Below are 15,580 nucleotides of genomic sequence, written 5' to 3' on the forward strand. Positions count from 1 at the left end.
TAAAAGGCCCATTAGGGGCAGAATGGGAAGTAGAGTGCAGGTCTTTTTTTCCTGCTTTATAGCATCCTTTGCTATAAGGATGTGCTTTGATTCACACAGACTATTCAAGAGGTTCCTCTTTCATTCTTCTCCATAATTTACATATTACAAAGAACTAATTCCATAGTGATGTAACAGAAAACTTGGTAGAATTTCTTTTAAAAAATATTTTAGGGATCCCTGGGTGGCGCAGCAGTTTAGCGCCTGCCTTTAGCCCAGGGCCCGATCCTGGAGACCTGGGATCGAATCCCACATCGGGCTCCCGGTGCATGGAGCCTGCTTCTCCCTCTGCCTGTGTCTCTGCCTCTCTTTCTCTCTCTCTGTGACTATCATAAATAAATAAAAATTTAAAAAATATATATTTTATTTATTTATTCATAAGAGACAGACAGAGAGAGGCAAAGACACAGGCAGAGGGAGAAGCAGGCTCCATGCAGGGAGCCTGATTCAGGACTCGATCCCAGGACCCCGGGGTCATGCCCTGAGGTGAAGGCAGATGCTCAACCACTGAGCCCCCCAGGCGTCCCCCTGGTAGAATTTCTAAAGTTTTCTCTCTGAAGAGAACAAAGGGAAGATATGCATGGAAATGTTTTACATTTTTCATTATTATTCATAGATGTATCTTAAAGGCTATTATATTCTCAAAGGCCCTAAAACTGCTTGAGCATTCAGAAACTGCTTAAGTAATACAGGTAGTGACAAATCACCTTTGTTCCATAATTCTTCACTTTGAGAATGTTTCACACACTACATTGCTCAACATTTCTGTACTTTCTTCAATTTCTTGATGACAAATAAGTTTGACCATTTATATATATATATAAATATATATATTTAGTGACCGTTTGGATAGTCTCTTTGTGACGTGTCTGTTTCATATGTTTAACACATTTTCCTACTGGAAAACTTTTCTTTCTCATATTTATTTATAGCAGTTCCTTATGTACGCTGGATATTAGTCCCATGTCAGGGATGTGTATTTTCAAATGTCTTCTTTTATCCAGCAATAGGCTTTCTCTTTGATATGAATATAACTAAGGCTCTCTAGTGGAATGAGAGTATAAATGCTTCTGGAGGTCATGAAGGGAACTTCTTTAGTATAATAGCCCACAAATGCAGGAACAGAATTCTGCTGTGGTTTCTTGTCAGAAGGAAATAACAAAATAGCAGTCTAACAAAAAGTGAAATTACAAGGGTGGTGAGAAAAAGCCATATCACTCAAGTTTGAGTACTTAGATCCCTCTGAGCAGAAACTGAAAGAGGTATAGACAGGTCAAAAAGGAAAGACCACCACAAATGAGGCAAAATTCTGAGTCCAGGTCTCTGATTGTCACACGAAGTGGGGATTATAAATTCAATTTTGCAAATCTTTACCTTCAGTCATCTCCTCACCAATTCTGAGAAGCCTGGTTTGAGGTCTAGAGTAGGTTACATAGGGTCCAATGGACCTGGGGTCTTTCAATGGATACACTTTTATATGTGTGCTTCAAGTTTGGTAATACTTGCCTTTAATAACATTTTTTTTTTGCAGCTTATTGTAACTTATTATAGCAATGGTAAAGCATATTGCCTTGTGATACTGGAATTTCTACATCAGTAGTCAATCCTCTTGGAGGAACATGAATGACAGTGGTTAGAGCTCCCCATTGGAAGGGAAAAGCTCCTTTCTGCGTAGGCAATCCTGAGAAGAGGTCTGATGGAGGAAAAGTGATATGAAAATGTGAGAAACATAGCCAACAGTTAACCCTTCTTTTTTCACATCCCTGTCTAGGGATATGCACACCCATGTTTCAATGGTCATCCCCAGGCTGGTAACCCCTAATCTGTCTTCAAGTTCCAGAACTAAATTCTATCTATTTTATGTGCCATAGATTCCTTAAACTGAACCCAAACCAGTTTTTACTTACTAGCTTCTTCCTCACCAGACTTGTGCTTCCACACACATTTTACACCTTACTTAACGGCATCATTGACTACTGTTGTCCCTAGCTGGGCACATGATTTCTTCTTTGATTTGTATCTCACAAATCCATCACATCTCACAAGTTTCTCTAATCTGGCTACATCTTTATATCTTTGTGTCATTACCTATTAAAGTTTAAAAGAGATATAAACCTTTCAGCCCAGAATCTGACTCATAAGGATCTATTGCATTGATATAAAAGCATCAATATGTAAGAATACAATAATATAAATTATCATGGATGCCAGTAACCCTCTTGGTCTTTCTGCTACACTGGTCCCCAAAGGTCAAAGGTCAACCCATAGTTGATTCCATGGCAGTTGGCAGCCCTAAAAGCAAGCTGGCCCTGATATAGGAGTGGGCAGGGATAGGAGCTTATTCCCATGCTCACCAGAAGTGATGGAACTGAGGCTTGCAGTTTCGAGAGAAAGGAATTGTCCTGCACACAGAACGGAGATACCAGCCCAGGGACAGCCTGCATTGCATGGCAAACTGATGACTCCAGAAATCTGCTCCAGATCCAGAGCTCCTGTGGTGGTTGGCTAATGTTTCTTTTGTTGCAACTACATCTCAGTTCAAATTCTGCTCAAATCTACTTCCCACAAACACTGGCAGGTGTGACTGCTAGGTATACTCCCCAATAAACTGTCTACACACAATTCTTTGCCTTAAGAGTTGCTGTCCCAGGGAGACTAAATTAATGCTATGGTAATTGCTTACATATCATTTGTCATGCCAAGAACTCTTCTTAAGTGCTTTACATCTCTGAACTCCTATAATCTACAAACTTCTTATGTAGTAGGACAAATTATTATCTGTAAGATCACAAAGCTGTTTGGTGGTAGAGCTAGGATTTAGAGCTAGGATCGTGAGTCCATTTTCTTTTCTTTTTTTGAGAGAAAGAATGTGAGTGGAGGGGCAGAGGGAAAGGGAGAGAGAGAATTTCAAGTAGACTCACCTCTGAGCATGGAGACTGATAAGAAGCTTGATCTCACAACCCTGAGATCATGATGTGAGTTGAAATCAAGAGTTTGCTGCTCATCCAACTAAGCCACTCAGGTGACCCTTGAGTCCATTTTCTTAACTACAAAGTGCCCCTTGTAAAATTAAGTATATTGAGCATTGTTTTTAAAAAAATTTAAATAAATTTAAAAATATACCAAGATATGTACAGAGGTCTAGAAGAAAGATGGCATAGCATGTTTGAGGCAATGAAAGAAAGCCAGTTTGTAGACTGCAATAAGGTCAAATAGGCAAAGAGAGGCCATTAGGTATAACTTTTATCTTAGTTCAGTAAAAAGCTTTTTTTAGGGAGGATTTTAATATAAGTCTTTTGACTCTGAGCTTACTGCATACCATGGTTTTCTACACAAGAAATCAGTAAATGTTTTCTCTGCCACGTTACAGATTAAATAGTCAAGAAATAATAGTCTGTGCCTTATAAATGATATTAGACTGCAATGCTTCAGTGTTCCAAGCCACTTCTTGTGGCTTTGAGGCACTGGTCTATTTCCCAGAGGCCCACCTAACTAGACTTCTTTAGGCTCTCCAAATGAGGACACAAGTTTCTCCAAAACATCCTAAGTTTTGAGTGGTCATTCCCTTTTGTGATGCTAGCTGGCTGATTACTCCTTCAATGATCTTGAATTCCTTCTGCTCTTCACTGATCCCTGGCTCTAAAATTGGGCCTCTTCAGTCAGGCATGTTTAACTTCTTTCAAGGCCTCTAGTTATCACCATATCTGGCAGCTCTGTCTAATATGTGATATTATATCTTGCTCTATAAAGGACAACTCACTCAGGACCTGTAGTCCCCTTGGTCTTTCCACTGTACTAGTCACCAGGGTCAAGGGTCAAGCCAATAGATGATTCCATGGCAGTTGGCTACCTGATAGCAGCCTGGCCCAGATACAGGAGTAGTGGGGAGTGGGATTTATCTTCTCTGTTTTATAGGCTACATCAGCTCCACCACTTCCAGTGCCTCAGCAATTACTAAGAGTTTAGACTTTGTTCTTCCCTTGTGAAGAAGTGATCAAATAAGAGAAGAGAGATGTGAGATATTGGTGGTGGTCTCAGCTTGAAATCCCCACTCGCAATGGCAAAAGTATCACTCAGAGGTATCCAGGCCACCAACATGTTCTTCTCCTCATGGGCCTTAATCTTCTTGACGCTAGGAATCCTCAGAGAAGAATGGGTTGAACTGACATTGGAAACAAAGAAAAATACAATAAGCCACAGTCCTTGGATATGTTGCACTACTCTTTGGCCAGAAGGTCAGAACCATCCTAGAAAGAGATGGGTGGAATGGGAGGGTTCATCTTTCCTTGACTTCCATTGGTCACATCAGCTTACTCATTGTTCTCTGGGGCAAATTCCTCAGGGTGCACTGTGCCCAGTTCCATAATCAATAGTTAAGACCAACTCCAAAATCTCACCATTTCGCATATTTTTGGGAAAAGTTTAGAAGTTCACAGACTTAATTGCTGGACATTTGAGAAGTGTTGGCAGTAGCAGCAGGGTGGGTCAGCACATCTAGGACATGAAGGCATAAAATAAAGGTAACTGGCGACAAGGAAACTATCTTGTATTGCCACTAGAGGAGGACAGGATGAATTATATTTAACAAGAAATCTGTTCTGACAAAAGAATAGAAGGAAAAGAAGCTTATAGAGACAGCAAGATAGAGAGCAGTTTCCTCTGGTTCTCTCATTCAGTTTAAGGATCCCTGCCTTTTAATTCTTTCCCCTTGTCCCTCTTTTTTATTTAATCAAATCTTTTTACCCCATTCCAATTTTTACCTAGAAATTTGTGGTCCTCAGGTGGAAATGAGCCTAGAAGAAATGTCTGTCCTTCTCTCAACACAGCTTCTGCTTTCCAACAGATGGCCTGGAAGTGGTCAGGATCATGATGATTTTGTGTCTCAGCCTTTCCTTTGTCCATAACTTGTTCCTGGGTTTGGAATTTACCTATTTCATTCCTCAAACTAAATATGTCTTCTTCATCACTGTCTTCCTCAGTTTCTTCACAGGTAACTTCCTGGTTCCCCTAACACAGGCTTGGGGACATACTTGGTTTATGGGTCCAGACTGTAGTCTTCCTAGCTCTTTGACTCAGATATGCAGCTTCTGAATTGGATCTACCACTGAATGAGATTGGTTTTTGGACAAGGTGCAGGTGTACAGGGTGGAAGCTTGGAAGTCAGGCATATTTGGGGTTGAGACTTGAATAGAAGAGCCAAAGTTTCTCAGAAGGGACTTTTTTTCCCCTCCTTTTATGAAAGGTATCCTTTTGCTCTGTGCACTCATACTGTATCAGCTAAAGCTAAAGCAAGGTCAATCCGTGTACTACTCTACTTACAAGATCACCTGGATCATTTTCACTGCCTACTTAAGTGTTTCCTTCTTTATGGCCTCTGGTGAGTATATTCAGGGCCTCCAGTGGGTAATAAGAACCAGTCCATACCTGATAGAGAGGAGAGTCAAAAAGGATGGGCAAGGGGCATGGGGAAAAGGTGCCAACCTTGTGTTTTAAAGGGCTAAAGTTCAAGTGGACTCACTCTTTGGGGACAGTCCCTCCAAGGGTAGAGGTGGAGATTAGAGCTGTGTGGAATGTTCAATAAGTTTGCTCCTAGGGCAGCTCTAATTTCTGCTGTTTCTACTGTCTTTCACACTTTTCTCCCTTCAGGGCAGAGATAATCATCAAAGTCAGGATGAAGGAGAGTGGCTGATATGGAATGTTTACTGATGTGGAGAGGGACAGGGTACCTTGGGTGTCCAGTGTGGTGCCAAGGCACTTTGAGGTCAGAGACAAGCAATTTTTGATGTTAAATGGCCATGTGCCAACACTGGAGACCTTTCTTTTCTTCAAAAGTCTTTAAAATGTCATTTGGAAAACACATACAAATTCAGAAGCATGTCTCCTTTCAACATGAGTCCTCGGTGCTGTTGACATGTACAGCATTTAAGCTCTTCTGCATACACTTCCCATCTCTTCTACTAACCACCCCGCCCACCCCGCCCCATGACTTGGGGCAGTTCAAAGGCGACCCACTGGGCTTTGGGTTGGAGTCTTTCCGCTGACACAGAGGGAAATGTTTCTGTAACTTTCCATTGTTTCTTCATCACTCTCACTGGCTTCTCTTTTTCCCCAGGAATTCTCTCTCTCCTAGAGTGTAAAAAGTCCACCAGTGCTTGTGCCTGCGCGACCCTCATCCATACACCTGAAAGAGAAAGTGAGGACATAGAGGAATCTGAGAGTTCTGTAAAAATTGTTTCCTTACCAGAAAATGCAGCAGCGCCTCGTAGTATTGTTCATACAAGGGAAGGTTCTCCAAACAGACCACAACTCCAAACTCGTCGTGTAACCTGGGCTCTATGATTTGACAATTGATCTTTCAGCATATGCTTATCTTAATGGAAACAGCTTTGCGTGTTATGTGCTGTGTGTCTCTCTACAACTGTATTGTCTTTGTTTGGCATTATTTAATGACTATGCCTGGGTCAGGGTCTATAAGAAAATCCAGAAGGTGGCTTTAAAAAAAAAAAAAAACAGTTTCTTCTATTTGTTCACACGATTTAATAACATTTGTTATTCATATAATAATAAATATTATCCTATAACTAATACTTGCCGTATTATTAACTCTATACATCACAAAGATCTAAATAATGTAAAATATCTTTTGTACTTTATTTTATTGTGAAACATTTCAAACATTCAGAAAGAGTACAAAAAATATGACAAACACCTGCACATACATCACTCAACTTTACAAAATTTTAACATTATGCCCTATTTGCTTTAGATGTTTTCAAGTTAAATTTATAGATAAAAGTGATATTCAACTGAAAAAGTTCCCTAATCCCATTTCCCTCCCTTGCGCTTATTCACAAAATGATTTTAATGATGCATTGTTGATCATTTTATACTCATGTTATTTTTACCACTGTACACATCTTTAAAAATTATATAGATTAGTTTTCCAAGCGTGCAGAGATTATTAAAAGTCAGACCGTACAGATCATTTTTTGCAACTTGCTTTGTCTTCACTCAACTGTATGTAAAGGTTTTGTGATTCATTAAGTTTTGTTTTACTTCATTAAAACTACCGTTAAGCTTTCTATTGTAGAGATACAATGTAAAATACTCATTCTCCAGTTGCAGAAAGTCTAGGTTTTTATTATTATTATTATTATTCTGTTACAATAGTGCTGCTATGAGCCTTCTTATACACACCTGTCCATGAGCTGGAGTTTCTCTAGGGTATTTATCTAGGACCAGAATAGCTGAATCAATAAGTGTCTTCATTTTCAACTTACCTAAATGTTGACAGGATGATGTCAAACATGGCTGTTAAAATTTATACTTCAGCCAGCAGTGTATGAGATGAGAGTTCTAGTCTCTTTATGCTTTCCCAACACTTATGTAATTAGTCTTTTTTTTGTCTCTATTTGAACTATCATGGAGTTTTCTCACCTTCTCATTTCATTATTGAGCTTTTGGATTTCCTCTTCAGTGAATTAGTGATCATTTTTTAAATGAATTGCCTATTTCTTACTGATTTGTAGTTCTTATATATTGGAAACTAATATTAACTTATTGTGCCTTGGCTTTTAATTTTGTTTACAATGTCTTTTTTGTTTTACAGAGGCATTCAAATGAAATATATCAACTTTTCCCTTTTAGTGGGTGCTTTATGGCATCTTATTTAAGAAATCCTTCTTTACTCTTTACTCTTGCTGGGAATAATATTTGTGAATGATATAGGGCATAGATCCAGTTTTATCTACTTTCCACATGGATAACTATTTATTTGGAACATTTTTATGGCTTAATTTCTTGTCTTACTGATTTGTTACACCAGTATATTCATACATCAGATATATACAGAAGGGAGTCTGTTTCTGATCTCTACAGCATGTTCCATTGGTCTATTTTTATATCCCTGCATGGTACAACAATCTTAATCACAATTGGAAAAGAAAGTGTTGATATTTAATATGTCCAAGTCCTTGTTCTTGTTCAAAATAATAAAAAAAAAATTATCTCGATTTGTTCTTGGCCTTTTGGTCTCCAAATAAATAGGATTAGCTTGTATAGTTCCACAAAAATCCTACTTATGATTTGATTCAGAATTATATTAATTTATTAGCTAATTTGGGAAGAATTAACAATGCTAATAATATTTATCCATCTAATCCAAAAATATGGTAATATTTATGTAGGGCTTCTTTCATGTCCTTCAACAATGTTCCGTGATTTTTTTTTTCCACAGAGATCTTTTATAGGTAACTAGCAGTTTTGTGCTTTTGTGAGTTGAAATATTTTATAATATTTTCTAGTTGCCTCTTATTGGTGTAAAGTTGCTGATTTTGTATCTAGAAACCTAACTAAATCCTTATTTTAATTCTTATAATTTATCTATATACACTTTCATGTTATCCTTGGAGGAAAACACAGTGGCTGTGGAAAAGATGTTTATTTCCTTCCAATACTTATATCACTTATTTCTTTTTTATTGTGTTGTCTCATTCTTTGGCACAGACTTCCAAGATAAGGTTGAATGGGAAGAAGATTATAAGCATCCTTTCTGTATTCTTTATCTTAATCAAAATGCCTCTCTAATCCTAATAGTTGTTATCATATGCACTGAGAATTTGGCATATTTGCCTCATCAAATTAAAGGACTTCTTATATATCTTAATTTGCAGAGTGACTTTACCAAAAGTAAATTTATTGAAATTTTATGCATCTATTGAAATATCAGTTGAATTTTTTTTATTCCAAAAATAGGATGTACTTTTATGTAAATTATAATTTTTGGAAAATTTTGTTTTATGTATTTTATTGTGAAATATTTCAAACTTACAGAACAAAGTAGAAAACAATGTAACAACCACCTTTGTCTTATTGCCTGGACTTATAAAACCTTAACGTTATGCCCCATTTGTTTTGGATTGTTTTAAATTTTTTTTTTTTTTGGATTGTTTTAAATTAAATTTGCAGACTCCTCTGATATTCCCGTATAAATTTTCCCAAACTAGTTTTCTTCTCCTGTTTCTCATTACTAAACGCTTTGCATGCCTGGGAAATCCCTTTTTAGTCATGTTACATTTGTTTTAATAAACTGCTGAAATAAATTTTCTAATTAAGAATTCTTGAATCTGTCTTTATTTTTTATTTATTTATTTATTTATTTTGGTTGAATCTGTCTTTATAAGGAAAATTTGGCTATAATTTCTCTTTTTGTGCTCTCCTTGCCCAGTTTGTTTTATTTTTATGTGTTATCTTGTTACTTTTGCTTTGTTTTATTTCGGAGGATAGTTTGAATAACCGTTTTTGAAGTATAACACGCATACACAAAAGATCACAAATGAGAAGTGTGTATATAGCTCTTTAAATGTTCACAAAGAGAACAGGCCTGTGTAATGAGCACTCAAATAAAGAAACAATATTAACAGCACTCTAAAATCTCCCTGATGCCATTTGAATACAATATTTCACATTATCATAAATTTTTATTATAAATATATTTTAAACTTCACAAAATAACCATCACAGAAGAAAACACAGGAGAAAGTCTTTATAACTTTGGAGACAGTCATGATTTCTTAGTTATGACACCAAAAGTATAGGAAACAACAGAAAAAATAACTGACTTCATCAAAATTAAAAACTTTTATAGTCAAAGAACACGATCATGGATACTGTGTGTAAGCTACTATTTTAAGTGCTGGAATATTATGACTAAGTAGATATACAAGGTCTCTAGTTTTGGTGGGTAGGGAGTGGCAGGTAATAACAGAAATAATTAAAAGAACAAACATGATAATTCCAGGTATAGACACATGCTTAGAAAAGGCAAAGGGACTAATAACTTAAAGAGAATTAAATGACATAAGACTTTGCCAACACAACTTGTAGATCAAGTCATGAAGCAACATTTCAAAAAAGGGTGAAAAAAGAGCTAAAATGATGACTTTATAACCAGCCAAGCATTCCTTCAAAAATCAAGGCTATTGAAAACAGTTTTAAGCATGTGACATGCTCAAGGAATTCTACATAAACTCTTTTTGGGAAATATACTACAATATGAACTTCCATCTTGGAACAACATTTAAAAAACAAAAGAAGCGGTCTTTACACAATAAATAATAGATATTTAAACAGTTTATATAATAATAAATACACAATATTTAAATATTAACATTTAAATGCAAGACTACCTACTTACATATAAATGTACATGCTTGTGAACGTGCATATGAATATGGAAATGAGTGCTTATTTATATGTAGCTACAGCTTCTCAAGAAGTAATGCAAAAATAAGATAAAGTCGGGATAGCCCCGGTGGCGCAGCGGTTTAGCGCCGCCTGCAGCCCAGGACGTGATCCTGGAGACCTGGGATCGAGTCCCACGTCAGGTTCTCTGCAAGGGGCCTGCTTCTCCCTCTGCCTGTGTCTCTGCCTCTCTCTCTGTGTGTGTCTCTATGCATAAAAAAAAAAAAAAAAAAAAGATAAAGTCTACAAAAACAAATAATGCATGGGAAGTCTGGGCAAAGAACAGAAAAGATACTAATATCAACTTGAAAGCTTGGAAGAATTTTGAAAAGACAAAAAAAAATATTTATCTTCGGGCAGCTCGGTGGCTCAGCAATTTAGCGCTGCCTTCAGCCCAAAACATGATTCTGGAGACCGCGGATCGAGTCCCACATCAGGCTCCTGCATGGAGCCTGCTTTTCCCTCTGCCTGTGTCTCTGCCTCTCTGTCTATGTCTCTCATGAATAAATAAATAAAATCTTAAAAAAAATGTATCTTCAATAATAAGTTATATTTTCAGGAAATTCTACCAAATATGACGTAAAAATGGATTATATCTATTGGTGGCAAGAATGTGGTGTGATTGGATCTCACATAACTGAATTGGAATAAATTTTCTGGAAATCAATATTCAACAGGCATTCTGTAAACTAAGTATCTCCAAGGGATATGTTCTAAGGTGTCAACAAATTGAGAATTTTGTGTAGTATATAATTTCCCACATGAATATATGTACAAGTATTATCAAATATATAAATGATCTTTTTTTAAAAAAGATTGTATTTATTTGAGAGACAGAGCAAGAGAGTGTGACGAGTGTACAGGAGCGGGGGCAGAGGAAGAAAGAGAAGCAGACTCTCCACTGAGCAGGGAACCCAATATGGGGCTGGATCCCAGGACTCTGGGATCATGAGCTTAGCAGAAGGCAGACACTTAACAGAGTGAGCCACCCAGGGGGCCGCTGTAAGTGATCTTTTAAATCTTCAACAAGAATAATTGTGCAAAAAGCAGTTAGCAGAGGATAATAAAGTCAGGTTGAAGTACAGGTCCAAGGTGGTTTTCCCAACTCTTACTTTCTCAGTGAACTTTTCATTAGTTTACTTTTTTGCATTTAAATCTTTGATCTGGGGATCAGATCAAATCTGATCAGATCAGATCTGACTCAGCAGTTGAGTGTCTGCCTTAGGTCAGGGCGTGATCCCAGGGTCCTGGGATCAAGTCCTGCATTGAGCTCCCTGCAGGGGGCCTGCTTCTCCCTCTGCCGATGTCTCTACCTCTCTGTCTGTATCTCTCGTGAATAAAATAAATAATTTAAATCTTTGATCCGTATAGTACTGCGGCATGGCTGTAAAACAGGATGCAAGATGAAGATGGGAAAAGGAAATTTTGGAGATGAATATTTACAAATTTGATCTTTGAATTGTGGGGCTGGGATACGATATAGAAACATCTCCAAACTAGAGGGACAGCAGTTAATTTATCCTACAGGGATGGTTTACTTGAGTCATTGCCCTTCTCAAGCTCTGGTCCTTTATGTGGTCCCCAGTGACATTTGGCTTGGGAGAGCACCTGGCAGGTTTGCCTACCCCACGCCTGGTATTTACCTCCTGCTCTTGTCAATAATCCCTTTGCACTAAAACTAGCAACTTCCATTCCCCAAAGCCCTGTCAGAGGCCTGAAGGAATCTTTTGTAGTCTTAAATATTTTGACCTGAATTTATATATCGATGATTACTATAGGGATATCCTAAATGGAAAGCTCCAGGTAAGTGCATCATGGCTATGCTCATGTATTTCTCAGGTTTTTCTTCAATCATTTGGAAATGGTTAATCCTGAAATTATCCATTGGAGAAACATGGCACCGAGATTAGTTCATGACTCTGCCACTTGCTAACATTGAGAACTCAGCAAATTATTTCACCTCTCGGGGTCTCTAATTTGAATGACTTGGTGTTAAAATCTAAGACCATTTTTCCTGCTGTGGTCTCTCCACTTTCAGAATGAGGAATAAGATTTAAAATTAGACTAAGTGGTTCCTATTTATTTATTTTAAAACACAACTTTTTTGCTTTTTTTTTTTTTTTTAATTCATGAGTGACACACAGAGAGAGGCAGAGACACAGGCAGAGGGAGAAGCAGGCTCCATGCAGGGAGCCTGACGTGGGACTCGATTCCTGGTCTCTAGGATCAGGCCCTGGGCTGAAGGCAGACGCTAAAACCGCTGAGCCACCTGGGCTGCCCAAGTGGTTCCTTTTTAAAAAGCAACACATGTTCACTTAAATAGCATAACTGAACAAATAGTTTAAGCCTCTGTGATTCTCTTAGCCAGAGAGAATTCACAAACCTTAAATCATTCCTTAAATTGGATGCTGGAATGGCACAGCTGGACAGTAATAGGGCCTACATTTGATTTTCTCACTCCCCTGTTCATAAACTTGAAAAAAGGAACTCTTTAACCTGACATTTACCTGAAGGTGACGTCACAGTCAGCCTTCTATCTACTTTTCCGATATTATCTCTTACCACTATTTCTAGTTCAAGCTAGACATTTTCACTTTACCCAGACATTCCCTTCACTGTCTTTTCTCCACATATTTTCTTCATCTGTCTCTTAGCTCTGAAATGTGTCATTTCTCTTCCACCCTATTTCTGACAGTTAAAAATCCTTTCCAAATTTCATGATACAGCTACCATTTATTTATATGTAAGATAGGGCTACCTAGTACCCTTCCGGCCGTTGAGCTAAAAGGTTTCTATACATGATCTCATTTCATACTTAACCCAAAACTCTACAGGTTAAGTGTCATTATGCTCATTTTACAACATAGAAAACTGCAAGGTAGGCATCGTTGCCCACATTATACAGAATAGATTTAGAACAAGTAGGAGTTGCCTGGGTGCTCACAGTTAATGGGTGCCAAAGCCAGGGTCTATGCAGAGGTGCTAGGTACCTGCCATCTCCTTTGTCAAAGTTTGTTGGTATAGTGTTAGCAAATGTGAAAGTTACTGAGCACCTGTTTGGTGCCTGCGAGTACAGATCCTCAAATGAATGAAACATACTCCTTTTTTTTTTTTTTAAGATTATAAAAAAAATTCTTTTTTTAATCAAGGCTTTTAAACATGGAACAGATTCCTTGAATAAAATGAAAAGTCTCCAATATATTGAAACATAAACCACCATACATACAACACCTGGCAGGAAAAAAAAAACCCTGCCAGTTTACACAATCCCTGTGACAGCCATGGCCTATCGTCAGATGCTTCCTCTATGTACCAAGTGATGAAACATACTCCTGCCCTTAGCGTTCCTCGGTCTTCCAAACAGAAGGAATATTTTCCTCCCAATATTTCCTCCCAATATAATCTTTTAGGACATTTATCACATTTTAAATTTATTCTAAATTTTTAATTTATTTTTAAGTAAACTCTATGCCACACATAGGACTGGAACTCACAACCTCGAGATCAAGAGTCTCATACTCTACCCACTGAGCCAGCCAAGCACCCCAAATTTATTCTTAATTTACAAAGTGATTATTTCCTTGTCTTTTCATCTGAAATAATATATACAACATATACATGATAATAAATAACATTTTAATAAATAACTAATGCACTATGTTTTAGTTGCTGATACTCTGCTTCAAACGAAAAATTCTGAGAGTAAATCATCACTGAATTGGATGGAAGAGAAAACTCATACTTGTATGTACAGAATTATACCTAACAATGTGTGTTGAAGACCGACTATGCCAGTTAAAAATCTGAAATCTACATTTACATTTTTAGCTATAAGATCTATTGCAGTGAAGATCCCATAAAATATGAGGAAGGTTTCATATGTGATGATGAACTGGAGTAAAATCTTCCCCATCTTGGCTCATCTGTAGCAGTACGTCTGCTTAAAATTAGTTTGGAAAAAAAAATCATATCTTCTTTAGGATATTAATCATACCTTATTTAAATATGATATTTTTATATCATACTTAGAATGCCTCACTGAGGCAAATTTGGCATATTTTTATCATTTTCATTTTACTGACAAACTAAAGTTGAGAGACGTTAACTTTGCCAAGATCACATACATATATTAGTGCAAAACTAGAATTAGAATCTAGACTCTCTGATACGGTTTCCATAAGAGTACAGGCTTTTGTCAGGTTGTTCATAGGATCTTGGATTCAAACTAGTGTATTCTCTATTGGTCCAAACAGAACATCTTGTCTAATTCTTTAAGGTTTTGTGGCTAGTCTTACAAAATATTTCATATCAGGAACGGGATTTTTTGAAGGTATTACTTATATCACAATTTCCTAAATAGCTGTTGACTGTGTGGGAGATATTGATAGAGAATTCAAAAGTGGCACCAAATCATTGTAACACAATTAACCTTGAAGGTTATTGCTTGATTTTCATTAATGTCATTAATGAAAGTTATTTAAAGGTCAAATGGAGCTTTTCTTTCTTTCTTTCTTTGTAAGTACTGTTCACCAGAACTTTCTGTGATGATAGAAATATTCTAATCTGTATTCTTCAATATGTTAGCCCCTAGCCACATGGAGCTATTGAGAGTGCTAGAAATGTGGCTGGTAAAATTTAAAAACTGATCTTTCAATTTAAATTAATTTAATTTGGACAGCCTGGGTGTCTTAGCAGTTTAGTGCCGCCTTCAGGCCAGATCCTGGGTGTGAGACCCAGGATCGAGTCCCACGTCAGGCTCCCTGCATGGAGTCTGCTTCTCCCTCTGCCTGTGTCTCTGCCTCTCTTTCTCTCTCTCTCTGTCTCTCATGAATAAATAAATAAAATCTTTAAAGAAAAAAATTAATTAATTTAATTTTAAGTTGTCACATGTGGCCAAGGGCTACTGTATTGGGCAGCACAAATTTAGATTATTCTCATTGGAGCTGAAGTGTTTCAGAAAGGTGGGAATTCGAGTAAACAATAAAAGGCTTTCCAGCTATTTTTTTTCTAGGTTTTCTGTCTATCCTGCATTTTTCTGGTGTTTTGTTTTATCCTTTTATTATAATATTTCTTTTAATTTTTTTTCAGGCATCATTGAAGTACACTTACAAAAAAAAAAAAAAACATGTAATAGAGAGCACAGTTTTGTATAAAGTAGGCACTCAGGTTGTTGGATGTGGAGTTATCTTTAGACTCAGGCCACAAGGACTCTTGCCCAGGACCACTTACCCTCAGAGGGGCAAAGCAGCAGAGGTATCAAGGTGAAGTGCCCAGGGGTCCAGTTTACCCTTCCCTACCA

General features: G+C 37.3%; 1 protein-coding gene across 3 annotated transcripts; it reads left to right on the forward strand.

Annotated features, from left to right (window-relative positions):
* Window positions 1-2,315: 2,315 nt before the first annotated feature.
* TMEM225 (transmembrane protein 225) lies at window positions 2,316-6,624 on the forward strand. Of its 3 annotated transcripts, none has more exons than XM_077893958.1 (4): window positions 2,316-2,617; window positions 4,883-5,029; window positions 5,282-5,416; window positions 6,152-6,624. In XM_077893958.1, the coding sequence occupies exons 1-4, from the start codon at window positions 2,386-2,388 to the stop codon at window positions 6,376-6,378; spliced, it is 741 nt and encodes a 246-aa protein (XP_077750084.1). In that variant the 5' UTR covers window positions 2,316-2,385; the 3' UTR covers window positions 6,379-6,624. The 3 variants fall into 3 exon arrangements, with proteins under 3 accessions (XP_077750084.1, XP_077750085.1, XP_077750087.1); XM_077893959.1 differs by lacking the exon at window positions 2,316-2,617 and adding an exon at window positions 3,864-4,274; XM_077893961.1 differs by lacking the exon at window positions 2,316-2,617 and adding an exon at window positions 4,111-4,274 and having other exon boundaries at window positions 4,866-5,029.
* Window positions 6,625-15,580: the final 8,956 nt, after the last annotated feature.

Source organism: Canis aureus, chromosome 3, assembly GCF_053574225.1.
Source record: "Canis aureus isolate CA01 chromosome 3, VMU_Caureus_v.1.0, whole genome shotgun sequence".
Lineage (NCBI taxonomy): Eukaryota > Metazoa > Chordata > Mammalia > Carnivora > Canidae > Canis > Canis aureus.

Coding starts and splice junctions, on each gene's coding strand:
- TMEM225 (XM_077893958.1), top strand. CDS start 2,386: ATGCTCACCAGAAGTGATGGAACTGAGGCTTGCAGTTTCGAGAGAAAG. Junction 2,618..4,882: donor CTTCCCACAAACACTGGCAG/GTGTGACTGCTA, acceptor GCTTTCCAACAG/ATGGCCTGGAAGTGGTCAGG. Junction 5,030..5,281: donor CTTCCTCAGTTTCTTCACAG/GTAACTTCCTGG, acceptor CTTTTATGAAAG/GTATCCTTTTGCTCTGTGCA.